The 15,688-nt window shown below is 42.3% G+C and overlaps 1 protein-coding gene across 16 annotated transcripts in view; it reads left to right on the forward strand.

Annotated features, from left to right (window-relative positions):
• The window catches only part of PALM2AKAP2 (PALM2 and AKAP2 fusion), a 265,334-nt gene extending 250,249 nt beyond the window's left edge, over positions 1-15,085 (forward strand). For 10 of the 16 annotated variants that reach the window (XM_086869415.1, XM_023944332.2, XM_086869414.1 and 7 more), the window contains 2 exons: positions 5,408-5,586; positions 14,809-15,085. In XM_086869415.1, coding sequence (XP_086725541.1) covers positions 5,408-5,586; positions 14,809-14,901 — 272 coding nt within the window. In that variant the 3' untranslated portion in view covers positions 14,902-15,085. Of the gene's footprint in view, positions 1-5,407; positions 5,587-8,716; positions 8,756-14,808 lie in introns of all 16 variants that reach the window. The other 6 variants (XM_023944331.2, XM_023944334.2, XM_023944333.2 and 3 more) reach the window with 1 other exon arrangement.
• The last annotated feature ends 603 nt before the right edge of the window (positions 15,086-15,688 follow it).

Here is a 15,688-nt window from a genome sequence, read left to right on the forward strand (position 1 = left end):
ATAGATTCAGCAGAAGTCCTCTTGACTGATCAGTTTCTGGGTTCTTCTGCTGACATTCACAGCAGTTACAGGGTATCTTTCTCCCTCTTCCCCTTCTCAAGAAATAATGTCAAGCACTGATCCTTCTAAATATAATACAGAAAAAAATACATCTTAAAAATCCCCAGAAACACACACCAGGCTTATTTCTGTGTAGTGATTTTTATTAAGCATGTGCATATGCTTTGCAAGTGCCTGTAAGATTTAACAACAGTGGTCATCATGAAAAAGTATTCATTTTACCAAGAGTACTTAAATTTCTTTAAGTACTTGTCTTTGTTTCTACTAGTTCTATACGAACTAGTGGTAGTCATTTTCTTTTGAAAGTCATTGTAAGCTTGAATAAGATGTAGATTTAGCCCGTTACTCAATGTAATTGTGAACTTGGAGTTTTATGTAGCATATAAATAGTGAATACTTAGTTTTGTTTCTTCTGCAAAGAGGATGATCTTAACATGTATTCTTTGAAAAAGATGTAGCAAATACCAATCTTTTCTTTGAAGTGGTGTTATTATAACTCCTCCAGCACAGCATTTTTCATAAGGATCGTCTCGAATCTGAGGTGTTCTGAGAAATGTCTGACAAGATGTGAATACAGGGCACCACAGACGTCAGTTAGGAGGACTTTGTTTCGTAAAGGTGTGCTCACGACTGTGTTCAAAAACAGTATCATCTGTAGCTGAAAGTGCTCTAAATGGGGTAGATAATGACTGTATTTTACTTAGAAGTGATGTTGGATGGGCTGCTGACACTAATGCTTGTTTCAACAGAGCTTCTGGGAAAACAGTGTACTTCTGCTTTCTCTACACAACAAGGCATTTACTTTGTGTCTGTAAAAATGCTTGTTGTAAATTACATTCTAGAGAAAATTATAAACTTCTGTTTATAATGAATCATTCCAGACAGTTTCCTTTAGATGTCCAACAGCCATATGTTCAAGAAAGAGAATTGGGATCAGTTAGCCAATGACTCAAGCTACTGCAATTTGCAGCCGGTGACAAGGCAAAGAAATAATTTCTAGGAAAAGATGAATATGTGGCAGTGTTTCAGAATATCATTGATCAAAAAAAAAACCAAAAAACCCACTAAGAACATTGCCAGAGTTCTTAGTTCTTCTACTTTTGGTGCTTTCTGAACAGCAGATGTGCTCAGCATAGCTCTCATCTGCAGGACATCAGCTCAGCACCCTTAGCATTGGGAGGTGTGTAATCATCAGTTCTGCTGTCCCTTTAGCCAGCTGTATTGCTGTTAACGCCTGCAGGCATCCTTAGAAATAGGGTGGAGGAATACCATGTAATCCCTTGCAAGATTGCAGAAACTTCCCTTTTATTAGTTACAGGATCTTTTCAATACCTGTGAAAAAAGAATAAATCTAATTTAGCAGAGGCACAAACATCAAGCTGTTTGGGTAGACAGAGGTGACATTCAGAGCAAAAGGAAAAGCTGCTTCTGGTCGGCCCAGTAAGGAATATGCTGTAGAATATGTCTGGTACTGCAGTATGTATATCTAGTTTCACAAAGAAAAGTAATTCTACCACTGATGATGATGATGATGATGATGATGATGATGATGATGATGATGATGATGATAATAATAATAATAATAATAATAATAATAATAATAATAATAATAATAATAATAATAATAATAATAATAAAGAAAAGGAGGTATTTCTGTCAGCAAATTGCCTTTTTCAAATAAAGAATTGGCACTAACATCAGGATAACTTAGGAGAAAGGGATTAAGGAGTCAAGTATAAATTTGAAAAACCTGTTTTTAATCCTTAAGTGTGGAAGTGTATACTCAGTCTTTTGAGAAGGTATAATACTAAACTTAATTAGCAATGGCTTAACAATCAGGCTGATTTTAGGTGGAGGTCTGGACAAAGTAGCTTTAATAGGACTCCTGGTGTTTCCTGATTATTTATTACTGCTGCTCCCCTTCACTGCTTTGAACCAGGTGGACACTTCGCTAGGTAACAGAAAGACAAACCACAGAAAGAGGCTGCAGTGAACTGTGCTGTAATTTAACTGAAGTGTGGCAGATTAACACAATTCATATGGTGTAAGTGCCCAGTAACTGCTAATTACTTCAGATGGCTTTACTCACCGTGACATGCAACTTTCATAAAACTGATGGTAACACTCAATTTGTCTTCCAGTCACCCAGGACAATGCAAAAGGTCTCTTAGTAATAAACATATGTACTGATAACACTTGTCCTTTAAAATTGTTTGTTGATGCTTCGAGGCAACCTTTTAATCCATCTCAGACCACTGAATTGAGACACAGCATAATTTCAGTGGAATGTATACACTGGAGAAGACCTGTGGGGCAATCCTGGAAAGGTAAAGATGAAGAACCTTCGAATTTTTCAAAAAAAAGTTTGCTTTCTTGTATGAGGAACCTCAAGATAGACCAAAAATTGCCAGAGTATTGCTGTAAGGATAGTCACCATGTATCCCAACTGTGAGGGATGTGTGTGTGCTGGGCTTTTCTTTCTTCTCTCTGCTTTCTTACCCTGAGTGGCAGCTGTGGAGCCAAAGACTCCCTCAGAGAAACTGCTTCAGCCTCAAAACCATTTTCCACTTCAATTTTTCTCCAATGAAGACCTATGTTTAGGAAGCTTCTCAGGTTCAGCCATAGTATGAGGATACTTTTTGTGTGGTGGTAAGAGAAGCAGAAACTTGGAGGCAAGATATTTTGTGGTCATTTCAAAATTTTTAATGCATTTTTATGTACATTTTATACAGGTACAGAATAAGGATCGGATATAATACATATGCATGAACTTCCTTTTAAAATTAGAATTTTGAGAAAGGATAGAGCAGAAATGTTTACAGAAGATGCTGTTTCCTTACCCCTTTATAGGCACTGGTATGAAAAACAGAAAGTTAATAATTTTCTCCAAGGATTCCTCTGGAGTGCTCATCAGTCATCCCCAGAAAATTTCCAGGAGTGCCTTAACAACATACTAACCCAGCTCATTTGCCCTTTGCTTTCTTACTCCCTCCTACTGGAAGATGTCCGTGAAGTGAGAATCTTTGAGAGGTTCTTTATTTACTGTTTGCTTGTTTGTGATTTTGCGTATTTGCATTGCTCACCTGGTGCTCAAGAAGAGCAAAGAAGCCCACATTTCACCTGGTGTGGTAATGAGGCTCTGTATTACTGGAGGGATCTTTTCTTTGATGTACTTCAGCAATCCCCTGACTCCAGCACAGACTGGTTTCCTAAAACAACCTGTCCTGCTGAAATGTCTTATTTTGAAAATTTTTCTCTGCTATGCAAATAGCTTTAAAAAATTTCAACAGCGTCTCTAAGTAAAAAGTAAATGTGTATATGTAGATGTGGGATGCTGTAGGTTCATATAAATACACATATGTATAATACATGTTACATATATTTTATACTTACATATATATACATATGCAATACAAAGCTTGGAGTCAATTACTTTGAAGGTCTTTTCCAGCATTAATGGTTTTTGATTCTGTGATTGTAAAAATTGAAGGGTTCATACAGGGTGAAGAGCTGTGCTTGAAGATAGCCCCTTTCTTTAATGGAAATCCCCAAAACCTATTTGCATTGTTTTCCAGGCGAAGGGGAGTGGAAGGATCTCTTTTCAGCCATTAGTTTTGTCCATAGATTTGAGCATCCTGTGGTGTGTCTGTATCCCTGGAGAAGGTACAAGTTGGGCAGGGATCTGAGAAGCCCCATTCTTCCTTCATTGCATCCATCCATCCAAGGCAATTGCTAGTGTAAGAATGAAGCAATACAGCAAGATATCTGACCCTTAATCAGGCCTTTCATTTTCAGCACACTTTTTTACCCACTGGGCCTAACTGGCAGGGTGACAGTAGTTTCAAGTCTCTCCTGCAGTCTAAGCTGTCACACATGGGTGCAGCTGGGCAGCTCAGGACCCACTGTTGGCCTCTGCTTTGGCAGCACAACTTGTGTTTGTCTGAGCGAGTCCTGATGCAACCCAGAGAAGAACCCGGGCCCATAGAAACTCCCCCTCCAGTCTCTGGTAGGGTGGTACAAAGAGGGTGGATTCCCAGCCACATCACCTCACTGCCCAGGTTAAATTAAGCCTGAATTATGAAAAACTAATCATGCTGGGTTTTTCAACATTGATCAGAAATTTAAAAAGCCTGGCAAGGGGAGTTCTTGTAAAAATACTTCAGCAGTGTTGGCTCACTTCTTTCAAGAATAAATCCTGTTGATTCTTACAGGAGATTTCAAGGCTGCTCTCTAGTGGCTGCAACTGTTATGATGCTTTTTGCTTTTTGAAGGACCAGCTAGGGTTTTCATTTGTTTCAGTAACAAGTTTCCTGAAAATCAGCATGATCCTTCTGGTTTTTTCACTTATTTATAAGGGGTTTGCAGTGGGTATTTTTCTCCTTTTATGGTATTATTCTTTTTACATGCATTGAAGTGTCCTATTTCAAAGAGTTGGTGATGGTCCCGTGGAAATGTGATTTTGATTCAGCATTTCTTTCTCCTATCACAGCTGAGAGCCCCCACATATCATTCCCATGAGCTGCCATTGTCATCCACATTCTCCCCAGCAGGACATGGTGGGTGGTTCACCCCAAGTCAGTGCCTGGTGACGAGAAAGGCAAGCTGCCCTTCCCAGAGAAGCATGGGTTGTCCACCTGTGAGCTCTTCTGCAGCTTATAGTAGCAGTGTCTTGTTCTGGTGTGCCTTTGTGGTCACTGTGCTCAAAACAGTGACCTTACATTGGGTGCAATGGGATCAGCCAGAGAGAAAAATCAGTTCCCTCTGGCTTTCCTTCAACCAGGAGGGAACTCAAAGGCCCTATCTGAACCAAGAGTTTATAGGACAGGAGAGCAGGAGCACTCTGTGCAACTGCAGGAAGCTGCTGCAGGGAAGAGCAGCACTGGGGATTGACCCAAAGCCTTTCTTGCTTACAAAGCAGATAAAAAGCACTGGAAAAAGAGAAGGCAGCTGTGTTTAAGACACCTTCTTTGGATGTCTCATGCATGGTCTCTGTGTGTTGCATTGGCTAAGCAAGAAGAAAATCATCTTGTGGTTTTCCAGAATCTTACAAACATTTCCAAATCGCATAATGTATCCTGTAGGAGGAAACGGGTATTTCAAGCAGGTAATTTTTTAAACTGTGATTTTGTAAAAAAATTTTCTAGTGTTTTGGTGTAGTGGATTAAAGGAAGAGGGAGAGTTTTTTAAAGTCCATGACCATCCTGGTATAAGAGATTGTTTCACAGACTTCATTCCAAACTGCTTCCTCGTTCAAAACCTGCTGAAAATGATTCTCCAGCTGCCATCTTCAGTAAACAATTTGTGATTCCTCAGTTTAGAAAGGGTCATTCTTTTCATGTCATTGCAGGGAAGATAGAGAAGATCAAGCCTCCTCCATCCCCCACCGCAGAAGGCCCTGCCTCACAGTTGGACCCTCCACCCGAGGAGTCTGCAGGAGCCCAGCGACCCAAGAACCTGATGCAGACCCTCATGGAGGATTATGAAACACACAAAACCAAGAGACGAGAAAGGATGGACGACAGTGCGGTAAGTGCAGTTCTCCTTCTCCCTTCTTGCTCTCTGATAGAGACCATGACTCGCAAGAACCAGCAGACACTGGAAAAGATTATTTTACCAGAATCTGCTCAGATCACCTTCCAAGTGGGTAAGGATGTTAACACATCATAAGGGGCAGGTGTTCAAAATGGAAGGAGGCAGGCGAGTGAGGAGTGTGCAACTGCACACTCATATTACATTTCATTGTAGTTAATTATGCTAACTAATAATAAGAATAGTGGGTAGCTGCCCTCCAATTGGTAGATTCTGTTAATTCACACATCACCAAGACCCTCCAATGTGTTATTTCAGTGACACTTTGAAGTCTGTGGATCAAGCATGTATTCACACCTGTGAATACAGGTAAACACACCTGTGTTTGTAGACCCCCCCAAAGTACAGTCCCAGTGTGCTCAGTCTTCACTTTAAGTTGGTAACTTCCCCAGAAACCACACATTGTGGAACTAGACTGGGAGTGTCTCGAAAGTTAACTTGGATCCTTCAACAGCCAGCATGTTGTTGTTTGATTTGTTGTCTTTCTTCCACATAAGCAGTAGTAGTTTATCTGAATTAAGGTGTTCTTTATTAAAGACACTAATATGAAGACCCACAGATTTTGTAACTGGAAAATTCAGGAAAATCTCATTTTCCTAAGAGAGCATGAACTTTTTCTTATTTAGAGTCATTATTACTATGCAATATGCAGAAGATAGATACAAATTCGATGTCAAACTCCTTAAATGGGCACAGTGTTTACTGAAGCAGCCAAAGTCCTCCAGACATTTCCCAAAGATGTCTGAGCAATGACCCTACTGCCAAGGACTCTCCAACAACTTCTTTCTAGTAATGCTCATTAAAGGCAGGCTCTCATTAGGGGGCACAGATGTAAGTGAAGGTTTGTAATATGAATACTGCACTGGCAGCTTTTAATCACTACTTGTGAATATTGCACAGTAGCAAAAGGTACTGAAAGTCATAAGGAATGGACTATGGAGGGACTATGGACTGTTGCACTTTTTTGCATTAACTGAAAATGCAGATAGATTTCATTTCCAGTGCACACCAGAAACTTTCTGGTCCCTTATTCTACTGAGGCCACTGAAAAACAAGGTTCCATTGTGCATCAGACTTCTACAGCAGATAGAAAGCCAGCTTGTGCACAGGAACGTGCCTCATTCTGGCAGAGGTATCTTGGGGCTACATCATGGGAAGGAGGCATTCTGGTTTCCTCTCCCTCCACAAAGCACCCAGAGAAATGGGGTGGCCACACCTGCTCTGGTGAGTGCTGTTTCCTGGCATCTCCACAGAACATCTCTCCATGAAGATGCTCAGAGGCTTGCAGGGCAACTCTCTTGACCTTTGCAGAAGCTGAGAGGAACATTAGAAAAAGTTTGGTATAAAACACCCACTTGTGCAAACCAACACTGGAGTCCCATACCGAGACCATCACCTTGGTGGCTGGAAACTTCAGCTGCTTTGCTAGTGGGGTGGCACTCAGCTTGTACTCACCCTGTGCTCTTCCTCTGCCCCTGTGAAGAGTGAAGGTGACCTGCCCAGCCCATGAAGTGTTGGCTTTTGGCTGAAATCTTAGCTCCTGCTCGTTTACCTGAGCAGAGTTCCTCAAGTGTTTGCAGAATTGCAGATGTACTCTGCAAAGCAGACTGACCACGGTTGCCTGGTGTCTGCCACAGTTTGAAGTGATGTCAGTGCTGGTCAGTGGTCTGGGCAGTGTCTGAGGTGTGCTCTGGGTGCCATCTCAGCTCTCCACTGCTGCCCAGTCACTGACTGCCCAAAGATGCCCTGCCAGAGCATTGGTGCCACTCAGACAGCCTGTGGGATAGTTCCTTCTCTGTCATGAATTTTCAAGGCTTCAGTGAATTTGCAGAGTCCCAGTGCACACCAAAGCCCCACAGTGCTGAGATTTGTTGTCATTCTCCTCTTCTGTAAGCCCACTGCATGAAGCCAAACAAGATGTTTTTGCTGCTGCCCACCCAAAATCCTATTAGAGGTCTGTGTCCTGCAGAGCCCAGGGAGAACTTCCCGAGATCAGCAGGAGTGTTTTGTTTCTTTCCCCTGGCTTTTTCCGCTCTCCTTTGGTAAACAACTCTGCTATTGACAAGGCAAAGATAATTTTAATAAGAAATGCTGCACTTGTGCTGCTGTCAGTTTGAGTGAATATTTTTACAGTCCAGGCTAAGCAACTATTATTTTAAAAACAAATAGCTTTCATTTGTCAGCAGAGAACATTTGAACAGTGTTCTCAGGAAAAAGGGTTTCTGTAACTAATGAAGCAAAATAGCAAATCAATGCACTATTTTTAAAAATATATTAAATACAGTGGGAGAAGGAGCATAACTGACAACTAGACAGCTGCTACTTGGAGTATCATATCCTGAGAGCTGAGTGTGGCTCAGCATTGCTCTTTGTGAGTAAGGGGAACCAGAGACTTCAGCAAGTACTTGGAGCAGTCAGGGTGCCTGGGACAGCAGCCATGGTCTCCTAAATGGAGAGATTTGTTGGAAGATTTCATGTCCACAGGAACTTCCTCTCATGCTGAGCACAGCAGCAGTACTGATGTATAGAGATCCACTTTTCCCCGGGAAAAAAAGACACAAAAAAATACAGGAGGGTGGTTTCAGTGGGTCATTCGCCCTCTAGTCTCTCCTTCAGGCATCACCACCTTCTCTTTCGTGTCTGGCTTCAGTGGCTTTAGTGGCTATAACGTGGCCTCTCGGATCAAGGCTTGTGGGTTACACCTTTCAGAAACAGAGGGCAAGTGAAGCGCATCTTGGAAGAACTTTGCTGCTCAGGAAAGGGGGCAGTTTCTTCCAGAGGATGTGTTGCAGCACAGGTTTCAGCAGATGAGTGAAAGAGAAAAAGCAGCAGCAAAGAAATGGGTCAAGCACTGATGGTAAACAAGACTGAGACTGGCCAAGCAACGTCATTAAAATACTGCCACCAAACTGGCCAATACTTCCTTTTTATTTTTTATGACACTAAGTTGCTTGAAGTTTTATACTATGGAAGTGCCAGTTCTTGGAATTTCTGTAATTTGTTCTTGTTTCCTAGTTATAACATGCTTGTTCAATGTACTAATGCTGGTCTTTTCCCTTTCTACCAGTACACCTGTAAATTACTGTCTAGCAAGGTTACTTCTGAGGTACTTTTCAAGTGCTTGTTTATTTTTGCTTCTTCTTGCATGGTGATTCCAAGTGCATGTTGCTGCAGTTGGTATTTTCATAATGTGTGTCAGTGCCATTTCATATAAAAAATGTGTGTGTGTGTGTGTGATATTCCCTTATATCTCTCATCAGAAAATATTTGTGTGGCTGTTTTTCTAACCCTTGGATTCTAGTTGCAATTTCTGCCATGGGAGGGGTTGTAATTAAAGGGATGGGAGCTGTTTCCTGGGACTGGAGCATTCCTGAGGTGAGAAATGAGAACTTCCCCATAATTCCTCTTACCATTTAGCTGGCAAAGCTAAACCTGGGATCCAAGCATCTTCAGATGCTGCATGAAATTTCTGTGGCTTTCCTTTGTCTGTGATTACAATGTATTTAATACTATCAAAATCTCTAGTATTTTGTAAAAAAAACAGCACACCACTCTTTCATCTGTGGAAGAGTCAGATCCAAGTGCATGGCCTCAGTCTGTTCCATTTTGTGAACCTTTCCTTATCCCTGTCTGTTGTGATGTGATGACTGATCACAGTCCCACAACTTAGCATCAGTGTTTGTCTCAGGGTGAAATAAATCCAGATCTGTCCAACAAAAGGTATTTACAGTGACATTTGGTATTTTAGCAAAGTAGTAATTGGCACAGTCCTTATCCCCACAAAGCTGGACTTTGCCAAAGGCTGTAATTTTAAGAGCAGGTAGTTGATACTAACTACACTTTCACAATCTTTGTTAAGAGTGAGGTGCTCAGTAATGTGTATATTTCAAATACCTGTAATTTTCTCTGCAGATTGTGGTAGTGACTGATATTCTTTTGTTCCACACCAGCATTTTTTTCCTATTCCATAATATACTTGACCCTATCAGCTATCTCAAGACAAGCACATGAAAATTTTCTGACCTGGAGAGTAAAGCAAAGAAAAGTCTATGCCATTTCCTATTCATTAAATAATTTAGAGTAGTTTTTTATCACACTGATACAAGCCAGTGATTGATCTTTGTGTATTTATAGATAGTTAAATCAGTATCAGAGCAGTGTGCTTTCAGAGTCCTGGTTTTAAATAGAGGTTGTGTCTTTTCTCCTTCATAGTATCTGCACAATAATCCAAGTCAGGATTTGTGAACAGCAAGTAGTGATCAGAGTGTTTGATGTTGTGTGAGAGGCAAAGGTTCAGGTGTAGATTTTACAGGCCCAGGCCATGGTCTTCTGCTAGGAAGAGTTTTGTGTCTACCTTGTGTAATGGTAATGATACTTAAAGTAAGGAGCTGTAAAAGAATGTGTATGAATGGGAAAGGGGCTAGAAATAAAAAAGACTGTAGGACACAGCAATTCCTCATTCAGGTGAAGGGCTGTCCTCTTGCTATTCCCCAGCATCCAACCTCAGACTGAGGAAACCATGTGATTCTCGCTTGAAATCTTCAGCTAAAACCAGGCAGATTGTTACAGAGGGAACAACAAGACTCAAGGTTCTATATGCCCCTACTCTCCACTCACCCCACAGCTAAGCTGTGTCTCCAATTTACCAAAGCCTTCCAAAATGCACTCTGGTGCAGGCAGGTGGCTCAGATTTAATCACCACAGGCAGCGCTGTAGCTGTCCCAGTTGTGCTTGCACTGGCTTGGGAGCAAGGGCTTCCATGCAGTCACCCTGACAGCTCCCTCTGGAAAGCAGAAAGCAGCTCCCCAGCAAGGCACAGTAACTGCTGAAGTTCAGCTACCACAGCACCTGCATCCTGCTTCATTAGCACCCAAATTCCTGCAGCCTGTGCTAAAAGCACATCCCACTGCTTTTTAAAGAGACCTATGTCCCTGCCCCCTAAATAGGACATTTTTATCTTCCAAACCTTCTGTTTCTGACCTTACAGCTATACATATATTCAAATGTACAGATCATTAGCTTGAGTTTCCTTAGTACCAATCATGTTGTAGCAGATAACTGCAGTAAGGTGACTTTTATGCAACATTAAAGGCTACTGCTGAAAATCTACGTGTTACAGAAGAGAAGATGAACATACTGGATTTGATGGCTTAGGGCACACAGTTCATGTTTTAATAGTGAGAAGCAGCAATTTAATACTGCCATTGTCTTGTTTCAAGTAAACACATTTTAATCTCTGATAGCCAGCTTCTCACTGTGTTTACTAGCAGTCTGGTATTCAGTAAACAGCATTAAATAGTAACAGTAAAGAAAATACCTCCATGCTGGAGAAACAGATGTTCTCTCGGTAGTTCCAGTTTTATTTAAAGCATTTAGTTTACCATTCCTGAGCAGGAATGCTCACATCTGCAGGAACAGGCAGCCAGTTCCCTGCATTTGTGCTTACATCTCTTTATGCACACTGTGCTCCAGGAATGTTTTCTGAAGCAACTTTACCACATAGCACTCACAGGTTTTAGACATGCAGACCTTAGCATTTTCTGTTTTCTTCTTTACTTTTAGTTCTTCCAGATTCAGATGGGAAGAATCAGTTAAATATTAAACCTCAGAAAAGCTGTTTCACATCCACATCAGATTTGCCCATACTGTTCAACAAAAATTGTCTTGAACTATATAGCAGTCAGTTTTCTGACTACTCAAAAAACACCACTACTTCAGTGGTTGTGATAAATATTATTTCGGCTAAAGCGTGTATATAAATATATATTGCTTTCTATTGTTGTCAGTAAGACAGCAGTTATTAAAGCTGTAAGCTATGTGCTGGATTTGTTAAATCTGATGGAGGGGAAACTCAGTGTGGGCTAGTCTCCATCTTTAAGATGGATAGAAAAATTATTCATACACCTAACACTGGCAGCTGTTTCAATTTTTTTCCCCCCTAAAATCCTCAAAAAATAAATTAAATATTCAAGGAAAGAACCCTCTGCAATTCTTAGCAAGACCTCAAGCTGCAACCACAAGATCAGAAAAAAACCTTCTGCAGAAACATGAAGAGCAGTTTTTACAGCCCTACATATCTTTTGTTTTTCCCTCAAACCTACTTCTGCTCTCCAAGTTCTTCTTCTTCTACTATAGCTGGTATTCAAACCACCTCTGCCAAAGAAGGCATTTTATGTAACATTGCTTTTTTTCCCTGATGCCTTTTCATTAGGGCATAGTTCATAGGCTGAAGAAGCCTAAGCTTAAGTGAAGCATCTGCTTCATGATCTTCCTACTGCATGCAGGTATGTCCCTGGCTGCCTTAGGACACCCTGAGCAGCAAGCCTGGCCCTGCCTGCTCCCACTCAGCTGATGCAGGGCATTGTCAAGGAGGGTGCTTGGGAACCATTGAGGTAGCATTCTTGACTTGCTGTGGAGAGCCTGGGGGTGCTGCAGTCATTGTGGGACTAGAGACAGCCCCGAGACAGGCCAAATATATTTTGAAATGGAGTCAGTTGGCTATTTTTAGGCAAGCAGCTTCCTGGGTCATGGATTCAGTGTTCCATTGAGGAGTCCCAATTCCCCACTCAGTCATTCCAGTTGCATGCTATAATTATGCCACTGTTTCCTCTAGCGGGTCTAAAACTGTCACAGCCTTGTGAAAACAAGGGTTGTTTTAGGTCAAACGCTCTTTTCAGTAGATTAGAAGAATTATTCTGGGATAACTATGCAAAAGGATCTTTAGTTTATATGCTATACCATTTAGTGTTAATACTGAGCCCCAGACTTGCTTTCCTGCAAGGTCAAAGACTACATTCAATGCCGTCATGGTACCTCTGATATGAATCTGGATACACTTTTGCTTGCAGAACCAGCAGCATTTGTAGAAGCAGACAGACTTGGGGCAGGTGTGCAGACCAGGGATAAAGGGAAGAAACCCTATTGCCATCTTTTAAGACAAATACAAGCTGACTGATCCAAAGCAGGAATCTTCAAAGTTTAAGTGTCCTGACTGTTCCGGTCCATCACCAGAGACCCTCACAGTACTGTGATGTCCAGTAAAGAACCTGGAGATTTCAAACTGTTCTAAACTATGTAAAATCCATTTATTTTCAACGGACATATCTTTGCAGGCCAAATTCCACAGACCTTATTTAAAAATATAGTGGCAGCTTTAATTTGAAATTTATGCTGAATGATGCACTGATACCCGCTTCCACTTTTGCTTCTGTTGTTCAATTTGGGGTGTCTTTTCTGGGTTCAGGCATTCTGCAGGGGGAGTAACTCCAGTACACAGCTCACAGGCTAATATCTCAGACCAATTTTTTCCTACTGAATTTTTTGGGGTGGTTATTAATTTGTTTATGTATTTATTTATTTATTTATCTATTTATTTATTTATTAATAAGTTGCTAGGTTTGTCAGCACATTTGCCTTCTGCTAGGATAGAAAGAAACCACTTAGCCCTGGTCCCTCCTTTTGGTGGTTGTTCCACAAAAAGAGGGGGCATGATTTTGGGCAAAATTTCAGAACAAAATCTCTCTAGTGGACCTGGACTAACTTTGTAGCCATGGTCAGTGCTGAGCATGAGATGGAGTTTTTGTTATAATTCATCTCTGTTGGCCAGATTTTGTCTTCAGTTCTTTGGTCTGTTCATAGTCATAGTCAAAAGAAACTGAGAAGGCAAGGAAATACTAATGCTGGCAGAAGTCCATCCTATCTTCAGCTTCTGAATGAAGGTCTAGAGGTTACAATCAGCATAAATGCAGTAGTGCATTCTCATTCCCATAAGCAAAGTTATGGTGGCCTGTAATTTCAGCTGGCAGTTCAGGGCAGATTTTCTGATACTGCCTGTACAGGAGCCTAGCACCTGTGTACTCTCCCAGCCACAGCTTGTCACAAGCTGGAAGAATTTCTTTAGTCTTAAGTTTTATTGTAGTCAAGGCTTCAGTCCTTACTGCTCGTGATTTTCTTCACAGAAGAGTGAAACACCATCATCCTATCTCAAAAGGTCATCTGCTCTTCTGCAGTCAGGGAGTGTGCAGAGCAGCTTGCAGGAAGCATTAGGGACGAGGCATGGCCAGCATTGCTTCAGTGAAGAGTCATGTATTTGTTGTGGGATTTTTTTTAACTGATGTAAAAAACTTCAAAAGTTTGCTTCTTTGGGAGGGATGGTTAAAACACACTGGGGGAAGTTGACATTTCCAGCTCTGTAGTTTCATAATGGAGCTGTTATTCAGTGTTGGTCAGAGAATAACATTGTCATGTGCTTATGTAAGAAGGCTCCAGACCCCTTTATATCTCACCGCTGTGTGGAAAACACCCACAGCCATGCATTATTTGCTGAGGACTGCCTCTGACACATCACAATAATGTCTTTTGGTGTTGTCTCATTTTCCTTTTGACTTTCTCAAAACACATGTTAAATCTGTTTCTTACATTTTTAGTTAATTGTTTATGTGTGTGCATATGTACACGCTGCGTGTGTATACCTGTGTGCATGATGTGTGTGTATGAAATACATAAAAATGTATCGGGCCCATCTTGTGCCAGGCTTTGTAGGCCTTCCTTGTGTAAATCTCCTTTTGCATGTGAATGATTTTTCACTCCAGGAGCACTTTTGATCACAGTGTGTGGTAGCTGCCACCCAATGACCACGAAAAGGGGCAGGGTCTGGGGGCAGGCGCTGCCTGGTCCTGCCTGAGAGGGTGATGTACTGATACAGGCAGCTGTGTGCTTACTGGGCTTCATGTGCAGCTCCAGAGCAGCCTCTGGACAAAGCTGCAGGCTGCTTGCTGGCTCCTGGTACTGAAGATGTGTGGTTTCAGTTTAAAACTTAACTAAACTTGACCCTGGGGAGGAGGCCAAGACCCTGGGACGGGGCAATTGCAGCTGGCCTGCTAGAGGTCAGCTGGGGCTCCCCTGCAGAGAGTTGGACACTGCCAGGTAACTCCTACCACTTCTGTCCTCCTGTGGTGTGGCTTTGCTCCTGTGTGCCATCCCCCCACTTTCACATCATCAAGTGCTTCATGGCATTGTCTTCCTTCTCTGCACAGGCTGCAGCCCTGTGGGGAGGGCTGGCCCGGCTGGTCCCTGCAGGCCTGGGCACACAGTGTGGGACACCCTGAGAGCAGGGCCAGCTGAGTGACAGCCTGTGCTTTCCTTTTCTCTCCTGACCAGGTCCTCGAGGCGACCAGGGTGAACCGCAGGAAGAGCGCTCTGGCGTTGCGCTGGGAAGCCGGCATTTATGCCAACCGAGAGGAGGACGAATAACCACGCTGCAGGGTGAAGACAGCAACCAGGCATGCCAGAACCAAAAAAAAAAAAAAGAGAAAGGAAGAAAGAGGAAGAAAAAAAAAAAAAAAAAGCAAACACAAAAACCCACCATGAAAGCAGCAGCATTTTAGTCCAATATTTATTAAATACACAACAAACTCGATGCACATAGACACAGAAATGATCCAGCTCCTGGCAATCCTAAAACTACAGGAAAAAACACACCTAGAAAACAGCCCCTTCTTCTTCCCTCCATCTCCCCTCTGAAATAATGCAATGGAGAGGGTGCAGGGGGTGGGAGCCCTTGGGGGTGGGCACAAGAGGGTTACTGTGCCCACGGACCAGACAGGCTGCAGGCATGTGGCAGGAAGTCATTCATGGAGGAGTCTGCGGCCAGGGCTCACGCTTGCATTTCTCGCTGACTGAATTGCCAGCCCTGCCTGCCCCCAGGACCACGGTCCACCCAGCAGCTCCTGTCAGAACCTCCTGCAGTTCCTTCGCCTCCCACAGCCACTGCACAAAGACTGTCGGCGCTAATTCGGCATACTCTTATCCAGCCACAGAACACAAAGATACTGCCCTCTGTTCTATTTCTTTGAGGAGACTGAAGGGTTGGGTTTGGGATTGGTTGGTTGGTTTTTTTTGGGGGGGGTGGGGGGGGGGTGGGTTCTGCTCCCCTTTCTAGTAATTTATTTGTTTAAAACAAGAAAAACCCAACAAACAGGGAGGCAGTTACTGCAAATGTACAATCCAGCAAACTCAGTCAAACAGTCCTTGTGTTGCA

Source organism: Cyanistes caeruleus, chromosome Z, assembly GCF_971803275.1.
Source record: "Cyanistes caeruleus chromosome Z, bCyaCae1.hap1.1, whole genome shotgun sequence".
Classification (NCBI taxonomy): Eukaryota; Metazoa; Chordata; class Aves; order Passeriformes; family Paridae; genus Cyanistes; species Cyanistes caeruleus.